Source organism: Thalassophryne amazonica, chromosome 9 (genome assembly GCF_902500255.1).
Source record: "Thalassophryne amazonica chromosome 9, fThaAma1.1, whole genome shotgun sequence".
In the NCBI taxonomy this organism is placed as follows: domain Eukaryota; kingdom Metazoa; phylum Chordata; class Actinopteri; order Batrachoidiformes; family Batrachoididae; genus Thalassophryne; species Thalassophryne amazonica.
Window position 1 is genome coordinate 75,652,889 of NC_047111.1, and position 19,085 is coordinate 75,671,973.

At 42.3% G+C, this 19,085-nt stretch overlaps 1 protein-coding gene across 1 annotated transcript in view; it reads right to left on the minus strand.

Annotated features, from left to right (window-relative positions):
- LOC117517416 (pecanex-like protein 3) overlaps positions 1 to 19,085 on the minus strand; it is a 109,387-nt gene that overhangs the window by 43,388 nt on the left and 46,914 nt on the right. The window contains exons 11-20 of the mRNA XM_034178420.1: positions 18,867 to 19,024; positions 16,960 to 17,113; positions 16,641 to 16,673; positions 4,985 to 5,156; positions 4,115 to 4,225; positions 3,661 to 3,752; positions 2,846 to 2,955; positions 2,480 to 2,585; positions 2,297 to 2,389; positions 2,034 to 2,184 (exon numbers count right to left, since the gene is read on the minus strand). Coding sequence (XP_034034311.1) covers positions 2,034 to 2,184; positions 2,297 to 2,389; positions 2,480 to 2,585; positions 2,846 to 2,955; positions 3,661 to 3,752; positions 4,115 to 4,225; positions 4,985 to 5,156; positions 16,641 to 16,673; positions 16,960 to 17,113; positions 18,867 to 19,024 — 1,180 coding nt within the window. The remainder of the gene's footprint in view (positions 1 to 2,033; positions 2,185 to 2,296; positions 2,390 to 2,479; positions 2,586 to 2,845; positions 2,956 to 3,660; positions 3,753 to 4,114; positions 4,226 to 4,984; positions 5,157 to 16,640; positions 16,674 to 16,959; positions 17,114 to 18,866; positions 19,025 to 19,085) is intronic.

Here is a 19,085-nt window from a genome sequence, read left to right on the forward strand (position 1 = left end):
TTTCATTACTTTTTCTTTTTAAACAATGGAACACCTAATTGCTTTGTTTGAACAAGAGCTGAACATGGACTGATTTGTCAAACCTGCTCTTTTAAATGAAAAACTTTGTAAATCAGTTTTTCACCTCTCTCACCGAGGCTGTCCCCCTCCTCCTCTCCACCCCTCCTCCTTCGCGCTCTCTCTCTATTTCTTTTTTCAAATTAGACATTGTGCATCTACTATTTTTACAGAGATCCCCCCCCAGCCCCCTAAATATCCTTGGTAGGACCTCTTTGAACTGACTTGTGTCCCATAAGAAAGCTCTTATGTTGCAGATATATAATCTTGTTCCTTCAACAGACAACCATCCAGTCAACAAAACTACCTATTATCTACCTGTAGTTGGGTCTGGAATTCAGTGAAGGTTTCTGGGATAAGGCAGCTGACAGAATTTGTATGTCATCATCTTGTGCAAGACTTTCCCTAATTAAAAGTAGTAATCCGGCTGGATTTATCAAAATCTAAATTATCTAAAATTTATCCTGATGTTTGTGATCTGTGTGACAGATTCAACTCCTCTCCCTGTGATTTAACCCCTTCTAAACCTGTATATCCCATCGATGGGAAATTTCACTTTTTATTTGTGAGATACTGACAAGCCAAAATGAGGCAGGCGGTAGGCACCCCTCCCAAACTTCAGCCATATTGGATTTCGTATTTTGACATCAGCGTCAGGCTGGAGCCTTGTCCGCTAATCACTGTTTTTGGAGTTCCCGGAGTTCCCACTGTGTCCCTTACTAACTCACAGGTGGATGTAATTGCCTTTACCTCATTATTAGCACATCACAGAATATCATTATCCTGGAAAGTTCTACGGCTCCCATCTATTTCTTTATGATTGAAAGATCTTATGTTTTTCTTAAAACTTGAAAAAAAAAAGTTTAGTCTTAGAGGGAGGGCTGATGGGTGGAAACCATGTATTTCCTATCTTAGATCCTAGAAAAATATTGGACCTGATTGAAATGATTGTCATAGGAGTGTTTTTTTTATTATTATTTATTTATTTTAATTATTATTGTGGAGAGCTGATGGTTGATATATTGATGTTGGATATTGTGAAGGCTTGGGGTGTGGTACATTTACCTACTTGATTACACCTTCATTATATTTGCACTTATAAATGATGTGCTCCTGTTTTGTTTTGTCGTTTAGCCGTTTTACACTGGCGCAAACATAGAGTTGCGTATTGCGGCATTGTGTTTCATTTAAGTACACCTGAAATGCACGCATACTCAGCCTTTTTCTGTGTTCGTAGATTTGCTTGCAACTGCGTGTGTTTGCTTTTTAATGTGTGCGCATAGTCGCGTGTAGCCCTTGCCACTATTTAAAACCAATTCAACTCTTTTACAGTTCACTCCTGCCGGCTGTGCAGAACACATCATTGCGCTTGGAAAACAGTGGACTGTATCAAGAGGTTTTAACAGTTGCATACTGCCACGTATGCAGCCATAGCTGCTATTTTCTGCCTCTGTGGAAGTGCGCTCTTTTCTCTATTGCACAGTGTGGTGCACGTCAGAAACAGAGTAATTTAACAGTTGTTTTTTTTTTTTTTTTGTCTTGGTGGATCATTTTCATTGTGTACAGATGGTGCTGAGTCTGGCTGTGTTAAAGGCTGCCGTGAATGAAGCGCTGTAACTCTTTAAACTTTTAAAACTCTGGTTGCTCCGATCAGGTCTGCTGACTTGATCAGACCTGATCGATCAGGTTGTCTGATGATTGCGCCGACATGCAGTGCTGTTAAGGCTGAAAAATTAAACGTGTTTAATTTCTTCCATCCTACGTGCGTAGCCCTCAACATACTGCTGAGTAGGGAGCAAAAACTCTGCGTAGAACTGCTAAAAGTGGGCACAGAGCTGCTCAACTCTGCGTAGACTGTACGCCACAATACGCAGCTCTACGTTTGCGCCAGTGTGAAAGGAGCTTTTGAAGAAAAAAAATGATAAATGATTAAAAAAAATACATATGAACTGTAAGTGAGCAAAAAGAATACTAACCTCGAACTTCAAACTGGCTGTACTCTCTGGAACGAAGCACTGGGTGTGCTAAGCAAAACCATGGCAGCTGTTTGCGAAGCTGAGGCAGGAGATAGTGTGTAACAAAACCTACAACTCCTGCTAGGAAGTACAAAATGAAGCTAAGGGGAGGCTGGGGGTCAAGAAAGAAAGAAAAGTGAAGATCATCATGACATGAACATCTGCCACTGGAAATTATCTGAAAAATCTATTGTTACAGTAAGGTAAGCGCTGTTCCAACTAACCTGAAGCGCGATAAAAACTGTGCTGGCACTGATGGCAAAGGTGATCACAGCCATGAGGGGACACATGACGAGGTCTGAATGAAGAATCTCTTTCTACAAAGATAATAAAATGACTTTACTTTATAACCACACTGAGACTTTGTTACTGCAGTTTATACAGGAAAATAAAAGTGCGATCTCTACCACAGAGTTGCGCAGCTTTTCAGGAAGTGGGTCTTTAATCTCCATAGAGGGTTCTTCTGGTATTCTATTCTCCAGCTCAGGAAATAATTTTGATCGGACCAGTGACCTGGTGTAGATTGTTTGGGGGGCGGGGGGGGGGGGGGGGGCAAAAGGACATGTCAGAACCACAGCAGAAAGCCAATTTCTCAATAAAACAGTGAAAACAAGTTTTTGACACAAACCAATTTATTAGGGTGTCAGATGTCAATAAAAGTGCACATTGTGTTCTAATCCACTGCCAGATTTAACCGTTAATTTTGGCATGTAAAATGTACCTTTAAGGAAAAAGAAAGCCATTATTGTTTATGTGAATGAGAATATACAGACCACAGGATGGTTGGATCGCTGCTTTGGCGACTGAGATGGTAGGATAAAGCCAGGAGTAAACCACAAAATACAGAGAACAGTACTGGCACATGAGCATCTCCCCACGCCGCCTACAACAAAGAGTAATATCTACATCATGGTCTACATCATTTTGTAGCCTGTGCATTGTGTGTGTGTGTGTGTGTGTGTTTAGGGGGGTTGTAATGCAATGGAGAAGCTCCTGAAAAGTGAAGCTGAAAGGACCATTTTGATGATCATGAGCATGAAATAGACCACTGCACATCCTGTGTTTGGGCAACCACGTTCTAATCCATAAAACTGAAAAGAGGATGTGGAGGTGATGGAAAAGTGCCGGGCCTGTGACCAGAGGTTCAAATCCCTGTCAGACCAGAAAAATCACTCTAGACCGTTGCACAAGGTCCTCAATCCCCAAGTTGCTCCTGGTGTATAGCGAGTGCCTTGCATGGCAGCATGCTGACATCAGTATGTAAATTGCTGAATGTGAAGCATCACTGTACAGCGCTTTGACTATAAAAGTATTATATAACTGTGTTCTATAAATGCAGTCCATTTACTGGCTTCAGGTAATTCTGATACAACATTAAAATTAATCTGATACTTAAAACAGTGTCACCATCACTGCTCATAGCATAATTACATCCTGTCCACTCTGCATCCATTGTACAAAAAAGTTTCATTGAAATCTATGCAACAAAATGACAGATCCAGTATAATGAATATCAATATTGGCTTAATTTGTGGACAGCAGCTGTCCACAATGTCCATCTTTATTTATGTTTTTATTTTCTACTTACATTGATAGCACCGAGGCAAAATCCATATAGCAAAGCAGCAACCAAAATGCTGCGTATCAGGCTGAACAGAGAAGACAGGGGACTGGTAGTGGCTGAGGACAGACAAAAAAAAAAGAAAAAAAAAAGAACTTTGAGGACAGGCAGTTTTTACCTGTGTCAGTAAAGGCAGGAGTGGTCTACAAACTGCTTGACTAAGTGTGTGAGTGTGTTCAAAATACTTTGACAAAGACGTCATACATCAAGATGAACCTTTGTACACAAGGTCACCTCACAAAGAGTTCCAAGTTGGTACTGTAGATTATACCTTGGTAAGACCTTGAACAGGTTTGAGAATGTGTTTGGTGATGCAGGTTTGGGTTAGGCTATGCCTCCATTAAAGTGATAACATTAGGATGCAGCACCTCTTTCCTCATTTTTAATCAGGACATATCATCCTGACCAGTTATGATCTTACCAGTTCCACCAAAAATGTGCATGTCAATCTGCTCCAGTAGACTCATTACAAAGGTATTGACCTGAGGTAGCAACCCAAAGAGGAAAATGACTGGGAAACACAAGGCAAACACTGCAGGACAAGAAAAACAAAGAAGAAAAAGCAGGTTAAAACAGCAGTATCTAAATTTAATCTCTTGTGCAAATGTAGTGTGAGAGCATGTGTGGAAGAATAAATGCTCATTATCACTTACTGAGGCGTTGTTGGGCCGGTAGCATGGATTTACATTTACGCTACCTGTCCGTACCTGCCCGCAGTAACGGGCGGGTATCCCAATACCTGATGACGTCATAGCATGTGCAACCCAAGAACTGTCCGCAGACGATAACATGAAAAGGCGAGAAGCGTGTGTTGGTCCCAATATGGATATTCCAGATGATTTTATCATGGATAATACGACAATAAACAGCAGCCAAAGCAGTCAGCTTGATGAGGACGCCCTGGCGAATTTGGAGAGCAGCGTGGTACCAGCCAACACGACAAAAGTTAAAGTGAGCCAACTTTTTATGTACGTGTTTGCTGGGTGTTGTGCGTTTTGAAATGACATTAAATATTACTAATGTGATTCCACGTGTTGTGTATCTCAGTAAGTGATAATGCAAATGACATGCAGTTGTCATGCGGTATGCATTTTCAGAGTCCCTCCGTCCATACCCAGTAGCCCAAAATGACGAATGTCATTCTGGGCAACTGGGCATGGACGGAGGGACTCTGAAAATGCATACTGCCCTCCAAAAGCATGTTATTGTATTAATATAGTTCTGCTGTTGAGACAAACCAATCTTAAAATGAATGGTTTTGACAAAAAAAAAAAAAAAAAAAAAACCTCACCAATGAGGACATCCCTGACACAGAGCAAGAAGTGCGCAGAGAAGAAGGTGACACCATATAGAGAGACGGGCTGCAGGGTTCCAGAGCGCCCAGACAGGTCAAAGACCCAGATCAACAAACAGCACAAGCAGAAGTAAACTGGCCGACTGTATACAATGATCCAGTTATGACCCTGTTAAACAACAGAAAAAACACAAACTCTCATACAGCAACAATAACTGGTAATAAATGCCTGACACACACATTTTCTATATATGTACAAATGTATGTATACACACACACACACACACACACACACACACACACACACACACACACACACACACACACACACACACACACACACACACACACACACACACACACACACACACACACACACACACACACACACACACACACACAGTATTTATGCGTCTGAGAGCCCAGGGATAAGCATCAGCCCATCCCCTTTTTTTGAAGAAAGTGGGTTAAACGCACCCACCTAAAATAAATTGTGTGACCCCCCCCCAGTTCATTGTAAAAAGCAAAAAATAATGACGTTTTCCCCCTCTCTTCCATGTCTGATTTGTGATGTCATGTTTGCCCTGTGCTCCCACTGTGATAGACTCTTGTGGAAGAAACAGGAAGTGTTCTGATAATGACTAGCTTTGCACAAGCGCCAGGCACACGAAGGAGCCTCTTTCAGTTTGTGTTTGTCTGACAAAAGTCCGTTTTACATCTGCAAAATGAGTTCTTTGTCAGCTGACATCCGCAAATCTTGACAAAGTTGTGTTGCATTTTCAAAACTTTGACTGGAGATGGGGTGGAGACCTTTAACGCTGCCTACAGCTTTGTTTAGTGTCTGTGCTCTGCCTGTTTTTGGATTTTTCCTGAAGCTGTCAGAAAAATCATTCTGGAGTTCTGACTGACCAAAACCCCAGCACCAGCACCAAAAAGACCAACACAGGAGAGCTCCCCCCAGCTCTCTCTATCCTTTTTCTCTCCCCCTCTGCGAGGGTGGGCAGGCCGCAGGAACAGTGACGTGTGTATCATGTTATTTTTATTTATTTTTTGCTGTGCCAGACACCAGCTGACATGCAACACATTTAATAAATGAGAAAAGGATAAGGAAAAAAAAAAAACAAAACAAAACAAAAAAATAGACAGGTGATTTATTGTTTACTTGATAGTAAATCATACATCTATAATAGTCAAGTGTAGGGGGTGTAACGATACACAAAAATTACAGTTCAGTACGTACCTCGGTTCTGAGGTCACGGAAACCTAAATTTGCTTGTTGTTTGAACCAAAAATTTATTGTAACATTATACAAACAGGAAAATAAAATAATTGCAAAGTGCTGCCTGGTAATAAGTTAAATAAAATGTTCTCAAATAGATGACAAATGTATGAAATATTATAAAACAAATACATTCCTAGTAAACACCTTTTAACAAAACCTTTCCATAAGTAAAGAGCAGCACAATGGTTCCAGCATGAAGCTGTGTTCAATTTTATTCCACATTCATATTTTTTGCCAGAAAAAATTAACTTGTCCAAAACTGTCACACGCTATAAGGGATTTTTTTTTTTTTTTTTAGAGAATTAATGTTAAAGAATCCCTTTACTTTTGTACAATTTATTTTATTTTCTATCTCTTTCTTTGTTTAATGTTTGTTAATATATCTTTTTAAATAAAGTTTTGAAAACAAAAACATTGTGGAAGAGGTAAAAAAGTGAGTAAAATCATCTTCAAAATACGAGGTCTATTAGAAAAGTATCCGACCTTATTATTTTTTTCAAAAACCATATGGATTTGAATCACGTGTGATTACATCAGACATGCTTGAACCCTCGTGGGCATACGAGAGTTTTTTCACGCCTGTCGGTTACGTCATTCGCCTGTGGGCAGTCTTTGAGTGAGGAGTCGCCCACCCTGTTGTCGTTTTTTTCATTGTTTAGTGATTGAGTGATTTTCAAGATGGCGCCTGTGACTGGCGTGGCCGTCGCTCGGCTCCTGTTGTGTTGGTTACTAATGGCCACTTTTACAACATATGTTATTTTAGCAGCCCGACTAGCAGATGGAAGTGTCTTGGCTTTACGGACTTACGATCGGGACTCTTTGTTTCATATCAAGGAGACAATGGAGAGCCTATTTGCTACACGAGACAGGCCTTTCCTCCGCCCCTAACTATCGGCTCCGACTCACCTGATTATCCGCTGGGCGCCGTGTAAGATCCGCAGGAGACTGAGGAAAAAAGGCTTTTTGGATAAGAGGAGAAGAGGCTCGCGGGCTGGTGTCCAGGTGAAGAGAAGGCGTGCAGCGGCGCGTTTGGGCACCAGCACCGGTGGCCGAGGACGGGCTCGCTTCCTCTACCACATTCCTCTCTTTGATGTGTGCGATGGCACATCTGCATCAACACCTGTTCGGTTAGGTACGGGTGTTCTAGACTTTTCTCAGCGCTGGTATCCTGGTGGCGTAGTTCCATCGCTACTGTGCACTTCCGTGTTTACGCCTCCGCCTGCACGGATCAGCTGAAGTCCACGTGACCACTGTCTTCGTCCTATCCCATTGCGAGCCTCAGACAGCGCCTACGTGACGTCGTCCACCTTGCGCCTTGGTTTATTGAATGTGCATTCAATCGCCAACAAATCATTTTCCCTGAATGATATTATATCAATGGAAATGTTGGACTTAATGTGCCTTTCGGAGACTTGGCAGAGAGAAGAGGAATTTCTTCATTTAAATGAGCTCTGCCCTGCTGGGTTCTGTGTCCTTGGGAAGCCCCGCCCCAGTCGCCGTGGTGGGGGCCTTGCCATCATTTATAAAGAGGATTGTGTGTGTAAAGGGGTACAGTCACAGGATTTTCCCTCCTTTGAATCACAGTTGGTCAAGGTGGGTTTCTCAAACCCATTTTTCTGTGTGTTGGTTTATCGCCCCGCAGGCCCTGCTACTGCCTTTCTTAAAGATTTTAGTGACTTTTTATCCTCTATTATAACGTTGGAATCTGTTTTAATTCTTGGAGATTTTAACCTTCATGTTGATGACAAGTTATCTTGCTCTGCTATGGAGCTTTTATCGTTGACTGAAGCTTTTAATTTTGTGCAACATGTTTCTGAGCCCACTCACCAAAAAGGTCACATTTTAGATTTAGTTTTTACACTTGGCTTAGACATTTTAAATATGTCTATAAAAGATGTCCACTTGAGCGACCATTGTCTTGTTTCGTTTGACCTGCATTCCAGCTCTGATCAGAAGCCCTTAGAAGTTAAGTCTCGGAGGCGTATCATCACTGCTGAAACTGCAGAAAGATTTTCTTCTGTTTAATTCTTGTTTGTTCACTGATTTTCTTGATATGGACAATTTTATCCAGTGTTTTAACCATCACTGTGATACTATTCTTGATCAGTTGGCTCCTGTTAAATACAACGTGTCTTTACAGAAAAATGAGTGCCCTTGGATAAATGAAGAGCTCTTAAGTCTTAAGAGACTGTCGAAGGACTGAACGCCTGTGGAAATCCTCTAAACTTGAGGTTCATAGGCTTCATCTCAGGGAGCTGGTTCTATCATATAACAAAATGGCTGAGAGTGCCCCTTCTGTCTACATACGTCAGCTGGTGTCTGTGAATAAGAAGAATCCCAGAGTGTTGTTTGATACAATCAACTCTCTTGTATGTCCTGCTGCTTCAGTTACTCCTGTGTTTTCTGAAGCTGACAGCAATGCTTTTTTGAGTTTTTTCACTGACAAAATCAAGTTGATTAAGGATAAAATTCCACCCTCCCTGTGTGGTACTTCTACTGTTATTGAGCCTGCTCCCAGCATTTGGTCTTCATTTAGGGCTGTGACACTTGCTGATATTTCGGCATTGGTGAGCAAGATGAAACCTTCCTCTTGCTCATTGGACATCCTTCCCTACAGGCTCTTTATTAAAAGTATTTGAGGTAATTGGTCCGTGCGTTACTAGAATGGTAAATCTTTCTTTGTCCACCGGTGTGTTTCCCAGTGCTTTTAAGCATGCCATAGTGTTGCCTCTACTGAAAAAAACAGGTTTAAATCAAATAGAGCTAAGTAGTTTTAGACCTATTTCTAAGCTCCCATTCCTGTCTAAGATCCTCGAGAGGGTGGTTTCAGACCAACTGACACTCTTCCTGGATCAGAATAACATTCATGACAGGTTTCAGTCCAGTTTTCGTAGACAACACTCTATGGAAACGGCTCTTTTGAAAGTGTCCAGCGACATTATGATGTCTGCTGATGCTGGGAAATCCACCGTGTTGGTTCTTTTGGATTTGTCCTCTGCCTTTGATACTGTTGACCACCAGGTCCTGCTGAATAGACTGAGGGATCATGTCGGACTGTCGGGGTCAGTTCTTCGGTGGTTTTTTTCATATCTGTCTGGGCGCAGCTTTAGCGTTTTTGCTAACCAGATAAGGTCAGAGTCTGCGGACCTATTATGTGGAGTCCCTCAGGGTTCTGTATTGGGCCCCATTTTGTTTTTATTGTACATGTTCCCTTTAGGTAGGATCATTCAAAGATTTACTGATGTCTCTTACCAGTTATTTGCGGATGACATCTAGCTTTACTGCTCCTTTAAGCCATCTGAGATTAAGAGGATTGATTCTCTCCTCCATTGTTTGGCGGAAATTAAACAATGGCTAACAAATAACTTTCTTCAGCTTAACGCAGACAAAACAGAGACATTGGTTATTGCCCCTGATGCCCATATTCCAGGTATTCAGCAGTACTTGGGAGACCTGGGCCAGTCTGCTAAATCATGTCTTCGAAGCCTGGGTGTCATTTTTGACAAAGACATGTCGTTGGTACAGCATTGTAAACAGCTGACGAGGAATTGCTTCTTTCAATTAAGAAACATCTCTAAGCTCAGGAAAATGGTGTCTCGAAATGATTTAGAGCTTATTATTCATGCTTTTGTGTCAACACGTTTAGACTATTGTAACAGTTTGTTTTCATGTCTAAACAAGAAGGAGTTGCGTCGACTGCAGTTGCTACAGAGCTCTGCAGCAAGAATTCTGACACAAGCTAACAGAAGGACTCATATTTCCCCAATTTTAAAGGAGCTTCATTGGCTACCAGTGTCCTTCAGGATCAATTTTAAAATTTTGGTTTTAACTTTTAGAGCTCTACATGGCCAGGCGCCTCCCTATATCTGTGACCTTATCCAGCCTTATGCCCCTGCCAGGGCTTTGAGGTCTGTGGACCAAAATCTGTTGATGGTTCCTCGCACCCATTTTGCAACCAGAGGAGAGCGATCCTTCCAGGCTGTTGCTCCCAGGCTTTGGAATGGTCTCCCGCTCTCTCTGTGCTCACTGGACTCTGTCGATAGCTTTGAGGTCTGTGGACCAAAATCTGTTGATGGTTCCTCGCACCCATTTTGCAACCAGAGGAGAGCGATCCTTCCAGGCTGTTGCTCCCAGGCTTTGGAATGGTCTCCCGCTCTCTCTGCGCTCACTGGACTCTGTCGATACTTTTAAAAGCCAACTTAAGACTTTCTTTTTTACTCAAGCGTTTGCTTAGCTTTTAGGCTGCTCTGTTATCCTATGTTTGTTTTATGTTTTTATGTCTCGGCCATTGTCTGATGTTTTGTGTGGTGTACTCTGCTTTTATGTTGTGAAGCACCTTGTGGCTCTTGTCTGTGAAAGGTGCTATATAAATTTTTTCAAAACTGTAAGGCACAACTGAGTGGACACCATTCGATAAATTCAGCTGGTTTTCGGTAAAAATTTTAATGGCTGATGAGAGATTTTAGTCTGGTAGTGTCGCCGTAAGGACGGCCCACTGCGCCTGACGGCGATCTGCGCTTCGAGGCGGCAGTGTCTCGCCGTTTCAAGTTGAAAACTTCACATTTCAGGCTCTGTTGACCCAGGAAGTCATCAGAGAACAGAGAACTTTCAAAAGAAGTCGGCATGAGGAGTTTATTCGGACATTCCATTGTTAACGGACATTTTGTAATGAAAGAACGTGCGGGCAGAGTCGCATGTCGGGCCAGACCCGACCGCAAGGGGTCGCGACAGGAAAAACACCTCCGTTGGAAACCTTAACGGGCAAGTTGGAACATGCCCAAGCTGTTAAACAATTTCTCAGTTACTTGTTGAAAGCCATCAAAAGCCGCCTGAATTTTACAAATGGTTTTCAACACGGAGGTGTTTTTCCTGTCGCGGCGCACACAGATTCGCCGAGTCGTCACGGAAATGACTCGGTGAATTTGCACGCACGTCTTTCATTAAAAAATGTCCTTAAACAGTGGAATGTCCGCATAAAGTCCTCATGCCGGCCTCTTCTGAATCTTCTCTGTTCTCTCACGACGTCCTGGGTGAATTAAGCCTTAAATTAGGATGTTTTCAGGTTGAAACAGGCCGACGACGGCGCCTGGAAGCGCTGCATGACGTCCCGCTCTGTGGGAAGTCCTTGCACCGACAGAAACACCCCATAATCTCTCATCAGCCGTTAAACTTTTCACCGAAAACCAGCTTAATTTCTCGAATAGTATCCACTCGGATATTCCTCACAGGTCCATAAAAAATTTTGATAAAGCAACGTGCGCCATCTGGAGCAGCGTGTGAAACAAAGGAATTCAGCCGAGAGGGCGGGACCACATCTCACTCAAGGCCTGCCCACAGGGAAATGACGTCACCGACGCGTGAAAAAACTCACGCATGCGCACGAGGGTTCAAGCATGATTGGTGGAATCGCACGTCATTCAAATCCATATAGTTAAAAAAAATAAATAAAAGGGTCGGTTTATTGTCTAATAGACCTCGTACTTAGAACCACAAAACTTGATTGATGGTTTGTTTGTTTATTTTGCCATTAAAATTGGCCATCACCTATTAAAATAAAATAACTTCTCAAGGCCGGGGCTTCTCAAAGTCTGGGGACTATTTAATCACAGCGCAGCAAAAGAGGTCAGTAGGCTGAGTGAGTCCGAGTGAGGAGAATTGTAGCTATCCCTCCGCTCAGTGCTTTCAGGCTGCTGCAGGCAGCGGAGCAGGGGGGAGACCTGCTGCCACTCTGTGACAGAGACTTTCACTTTCAGTTGCCAAACATCAGAAAAGTCTCCGGTAATGCTAGGAAAAGTAGCTATATTTGTCGCTAGTCGCTTTTGAAAAAAAAAAAAAAAGAGTTGTCAAGAGGGTTTGGAAAGTCGGTAAGTTGGCAACTCTGAATGTAAATACATGCAACGCAAACTCACCCATGAACAGCCTGTACCAAAACAGTTCAATACAAATACATGTACCGTTACACCCTTAGTCAAGTGGCATCTGTGTGCATGGATGCTTGCATGTGTATGGCTTTGATCACAGAGAAACTGGCAAAAGCAGACATTTGCCGTTTGGTATGCTTATGTATAATATTTTTGGAGAAATCAGCAATGTTATCTAACTACAGTGAACAATGGATGTTGTGCTACAATGTACCACGGGAGTTCGGGGTTTTAAATGTTATTGTAGTTCATGTTTGTTTAACAGTGTTGTTAGTGTTATTGATTTATTGTGTTTTGTAGTTCAATTGGTTTGTCTGTTCAGTTAAGTGTCATGTTACCATTACCACAAGTGAAAAGTGTAGCGTGTTTGATATATTCCACCACTGTCTCTGTTTGTGGGTGTGTAAAAATAAAAGCACTTGCTTGCGGCAGAATGGCGAATAAACAAAAAGCTCTGCGTGCATGCCTCTAACTTTGATCACAAACAAACTGGGGAGAGCTGATATTTGGCGTTTGGTATGCTTATGTATTTTGGATCAAGGATGAACACTGTCAAAGTGGAATGTTGACAGTAGTAATATTTTTGGAGCAACAACAGATATTAACTAACAATACTGAACAATGGACAATGATAATTACATTCTGCACTAAGACGCCATTCCAGCAGGTAGCACAAAATCATCTATATATTAAAAGCACGCATGCATGATTTTATTTAGTAAGTTCAATGCAAGTACGCAAAATAATTGCAAGTATGCTAAAAATACATGGATGACACAAGAAAGTGAAAACATTTCTACTGTGGTCCATTTAAAAATCAAATGACAAAATAGAAGTAATAATAAAATAAATTCATTAAGACAGCAAATTAAAAAAGGTTCCACAGGTGATTACTTACTTTATTTACATTGTACTGCCTTGGTAAGCGGTTCCATCAACAGTCCTTGTAATGGTTTAGAAGAAGTATTGGTCATTATATGTTTATAACCGTTGTGACAGGCCGTTGAGCTGCGCGCACTGGTCTGCTGCTCAGAGACACGCTGAGGTGGTGCACAGTCATCTGACCGGGCTGTTACAGCCATGACAACATAATTTAACAGATACAACTTCTAAATCATGAGGTGGACAGACAATATATCTGTCATATGATGCATATTACAGCTGTGACTGGCCGTTAAGCTGCGAACGCTGGTCCGCCGTTCAGAGATGCACTGACACGGTGCACAACTGTCTGACCGGGTTGTTACAACCATAACGTAAAATTATAGATAGAACTTCTAAATCAAGAGGTGGACTGACAAAATGTATCTGTCATATGATGTGTATTACAGCTGTGACAGGACAACAGGACATTGAGCTGCATGCGCTGATGTATGTCCGTGTGATGCATATGGATTCACAGCAACACACTGTGTTTTTGGTATGATTGCGCAATGTTCACGTTTGCTTCATAAAATGACTGTGTGCCACAGCCTTTGCACATTACAATTTCCCTTTTGTGCACTCTGAACAGGATGCATGGGGGTGCAGTCCAGGAAATGCCAGCAGGATTAGACGTGCCTGACCATGGCGACTTTCCCTCAAACTTGATGAGACTGTTTCAAATGCTGTTTCGACGCTGTGCGAATATTTAGAATGCAGTCAGATAGCACTTAGAGTCTACCCCGACTGCCGTACGATATTTTTCCACCTTGGTTGTTTTGAACATGAGCTAAACATTTGGGCCAGCCACACAAATATGCCCGACTGTTTGGAATGCACACAGAATGCTGTCGGAGGGTTTGGATTGCGCCTTGACTGTGTCCAATTGTAAGTTGAATTTTCATTCAGACGGCATTCGTACCCATTCGGCCTCTAGTGTGACGGGGGTATACGAGATCTGTCCAAAAAGTAACGGACCTTTTTATTTTTTTCAAAAACTATATGGATTTGACTCACGTGTGATTGCATCAGCCAAGCTTGAACCTTCGTGCGCATGCGTGAGTTTTTTCACGCCTGTCGGTTGCGTCATTCGCCTGTGGGCAGGCTTTGAGTGAGCACTAGTTCTTCCCCCCTCATCAAATTTTTCCAGAAACTGAGAGAGACAGACAGGTGGACACCATTCGCTAAATTCAGATGGCTTTCAGGGACGATTTTATGAGGATCACACAGATTGAAGAGTGTTACAGCCGGTTTAAAGACCGCCCACAGCGGCTGAGAGTGCGAGTGGCGATCGACAGGCTCAAACGACCAGATCATTTCCAAACTGAACGCTGTGTTGATCCGAGACGTTGTCTGACTACCACAGAAATGGCAGAAGACGTGGACATCAAGAGTTTTTCGGCACATTCCACTGTTACAGGAGTTGTTGTCATGGAAAGAGGAGCGGAGGAATGCGCCACCGTGCCGCGAATGGTGCGGCAAAAAAACCACCTCCGTGTTGGTCTCACAGGACGGTTTTCAGATGGCTTTCAGACGGCTTTCGGTGGCTTTTCAGTCGTGTGACTATCCGAGAAATTGTGGATTAGCTGGACATGCTAGAACATGTCCTGTGAGGCTTCATCACGGCGTTGCTTTGCACCATGCGGCTCCGTCCCGACGCACGAGTTCCTGTGGTTTTGTCCGCGCCATTCGTGGCACGGTGGAGCATTCCTCCGCTCCTCTTTCCATGACAAAAACTCCTGTAACAGTGGAATGTGCCGAAAAAGTCTTGATGTCCACGTCTTCTGCCATTTCTGTGGTAGTCAGACGACGTCCCGGATCAACACAGCGTTCAGTTTGGAAATGATCTGGTCGTTTGAGCCTGTCGATCGCCGCTCGGAATGCGGCGCGCTCTCAGCCGATGTGGGCGGTCATGTGACGCAACTGACAGGCATGAAAAAAAAACTCACGCATGCGCACGAAGGTTCAAGCTTGGCTGATGCAACCACACGTGATTCAAATCCATATAGTTTTTGAAAAAAATAAAAAGGTCCGTTACTTTTTGGACAGACCTCGTATACCCCCCGTCACACTAGAGGCCGAATGGGTACGAATGCCGTCTGAATGAAAATTCAACTTACAATACATACACATACATATATACACATATACATACATATATACACATATACATATACATACATATATATATATATATATATATATACACACACATACATACATACATATACAAGGTCTATTAGATAAGAAACCGACACTTTTTTTTTTAACTATATGGATTTGAATGACGTGCGATTACACCAATCATGCTTGAACCCTTGTGCGCATGCGTGAGTTTTTTCACGAGTGTCGGTGACGTCATTTCCCTGTGGGCAGGCCTTGAGTGAGATGTGGTCCAGCCCTCTCGGCTGAATTCCTTTGTTTCACACGCTGCTCGAGACGGCGCGCGTTGCTTTATCATTTATTTTTTTCTGGACCTGTGAGGAATATTCGAGTGGACACTATTCGAGAAATTTAGCTGGTTTTCTGTGAAAAGTTTAACGGCTGATGAGAGATTATGGGGTGTTTCTGTCGCTGTAAGGACTTCCCATGGAGCGGGACGTCGCGCAACGCTTCCAGGCGCCGTCATTGGCCTGTTTCAACCTGAAAACATCCTAATTTAAGGCTTAATTCACCCAGGACGTCGTGAGAGAACAGAGAAGATTCAGAAGAGGCCGGCATGAGGACTTTATGCGGACATTCCACTGTTTAAGGACATTTTTTAATGAAAGACGTGCGTGCAAATTCGCCGAGTCATTTCCGTGACGACTCGGCGAATCTGTGTGCGCCGCGACAGGAAAAACACCTCCGTGTTGAAAACCATTTGTAAAATTCAGGCGGCTTTTGATGGCTTTCAACAAGTGAGTAACTGAGAAATTGTTTAACAGCTTGGGCATGTTCCAACTTGCCTGTTAAGGTTTCCAACGGAGGTGTTTTTCCTGTCGCGACCAATGGAACGTCCAAATAAACTCCTCATGCCGACTTCTTCTGAAAGTTCTCTGTTCTCTGACGACTTACTGGGTGAACAGAGCCTGAAATGTGGAAGTTTTCAACTTGAAACGGCGAGACGCTGCCGCCTCGAAGCGCAGATCGCCATCAGGCACCGTGGGCCATCCTTAAAGTGACACTACCAGACCAAAATCTCTCATCAGCCGTTAAAATTTTTTACCGAAAACCAGCTGAATTTATCGAATGGTGTCCACTCAGTTGTGCCTTACAGTTTTGAAAAAATTTTGATCAAACAAAGCAGCAGTCTGAGCCATTCCTAAACAATGAAAAAAAAATCGACAAGAGGGTGGGCGGCTCAAAGACTGCCCACAGGCGAATGACGTAACCGACAGGTGTGAAAAAACTCTTGCATGCCCACGAGGGTTCAAGCATGTCTGATGTAGTCACACGTGATTCAAATCCATATGGTTTTGTACAATGTTAGCCATCTGGTTTGAAACCTAAGTACATTTTAATAAATGTAAATGAAAGCAATACTCACATGCATCGGAGAAGCAGCATCTGGCTGTACACTCTAAAATGAAGAAGCATGAAATGTAAAGTTTACATCACTATACAAACATACAAGTACACACCACTAAATGGAAGTAATGTTCAAAGGCATTACAGCTAAAAGCTCATATATGATATGCAAGACAATTTCATAACATTCTGTACTGCATACATAAACAGTGTTGCATGTTTGTTAAAAAAATTTTTTAATGTACAACCAGATAATAAAAATAATAAAAAAAAGGAATTAAAAAAATAAAAAGTGAATCAATGCTATTTTCCAAAAAAGAAACCCAAAACCAACTTACCTTCAATAAGGAGTACTGGCAGCTAGCGATGACCAAACAAAACTGGAAGATCCAGATGTCCCTGAAAAATCCCTGAAGCAGCAGTAAGAACCCAAGGAAGGCCACCAGACTGGCCAGCACAACAGCAAATACATTCTCTCCAACACGGAGGTTTCTGACAACAAAAATGTACAAAATATTAAAAAATGTACAGTTAAGTGATTAAAGTTCTGTGAAAGTACAGCCTTTAAAAAAAGCACATCTTGCATCTATCACATATCTTGCCACATCTACCCGGACGGAATCTATCACATATCATATCACATAGCATATCTATCACACATCTTAGCATTACTGTTATGATTCAAATGAAATTCAAATGACCTGTTAAAGATAAACTGGCAGAAGCTGATAAACTTAAAAGAGAATACTGACTTTTGGATATCTCTACCCATCTCCTTGGTTGGAAGGGTCAATGTGATTAAGATGGTTGTCTTGCCTCAATTTCTTTTTCTCATTCAAGGCATCCCATTTTTCTACCTCAAGTGTACTTTAAGCAGCTAGACTCAATCATATCCTTCAAGGCCACTTGTGCGCAATTACCATCTCTGAGGGGCGCTGCTCATGTGGTAACCAGTAGCAGGTGTCTATGTCTGTTTGGTTGGTTGTAGCTTTGTTGTCTGAATTTTATTTTTAAACTACTAAGTTTTATTAATTTGTGTACGAGTGTTCTGCTGTGCGTATCAAGATTAACGATATTTTCCTTCCTACTCCTGGCAATAGTGCTCAACATCGCTCTGGGTTTGTTTGTCAAGCCTGACAGGATCCAATATAAAAGAGACTTTCTCCTGGGATTTAAATCAGCCAACGAATGCGGCAAGGACTGAGAATTGGTAAGAAAGAAACGTCTTCCCTTACCAATGATACTGCTGGCTAATGTTCAATCCCCAAAGAATAAGACTGATTAAAACTGCAAACGAGTGTGGCCTCTATGCGCGAGTTAAGGGACAATGTGTGATGGCTTTCACTGAGACATGGCTGGCAGCCGTTGACCTAAATCCCACCGTGAACATTGATGGTTTTGGGGTTCTGATCCGCCTGGACCATGACCCGGAGGTGACAGAGAAGCATCACGGTGGGAGTGTTTGTCTATACATTAATCCCAAGTGGTGCAATGGTGCCACTGTGCACGAACGGATTTGCACACCGGACATCGAGCTGCTGTCGGTGTCTGTTAGACCCTTTTATCTGCCCAAGGAACTTCCCCAAATATTTTTTAACAGTTGAGTACATCCAACCCAGAGCGGACATCAAAACTGCGTCTGACGTCATCTTTTCAGTAGCTCAAAGACTATAATTTATCTCTCCGAATGCTCCGTGCTTCTTCCTTGGTGACTATAATCATGTCAACTGTAAAAAGACGGTGAGCAATTTCACTCAGTATGTCACCTACCCCATCCGGGGGGAAGACAATATTGGATCTCTGCTATGGCTCTATTACACATATGGGGTCCGCTTTTCAGGAATCATCCAGAATCTATGATGAACTGACAGATGCTGTATGCAGCTGCACCATTTTATGGTGGCCAACTTCTTCCTTTGTACTCAAATGAAACTGAAAGCATTTACTGTGCTTGGGAAAAGCTATACTTAAAGTCTGGCATGTGCCATACTGTAATATTTTGCCATATCCTGTAAAGTATTGAGCTTTATTTTGCTAAGTGTTGTATAAAATTTATTAATAAGACGCATTAATAGTGATAATGATGTTGAAGGACAATCAGTAATATGGGCCTTTTAGACTCCCATTCCGTAATTGGTGCTATTGATAGTAATATTATGGACAGCAGGATACAAAATGTTTGTGGTGTTATGAACAATAAGAAAAGGCTGTAGTCATGATCAGTTCACCTGTAACTCTCACTTACCTGTCCAACAAGGCCAGAAGAGCCAATCGATCATACCGAACCCTGAGCCACTTTCCAGGCAAAACCCAAAAGCGATAGTACTGTTTGGGCTTTGTTTTCTCTTCAATCATCAGTGTATTTTCATGGGATTCTTGTAAAGACTCATGGTCCAGATCAAACTGGAGAGATGACAAACAATGAATTATTCACAATAAACAACAAGGAATTGCAGTATAGTTT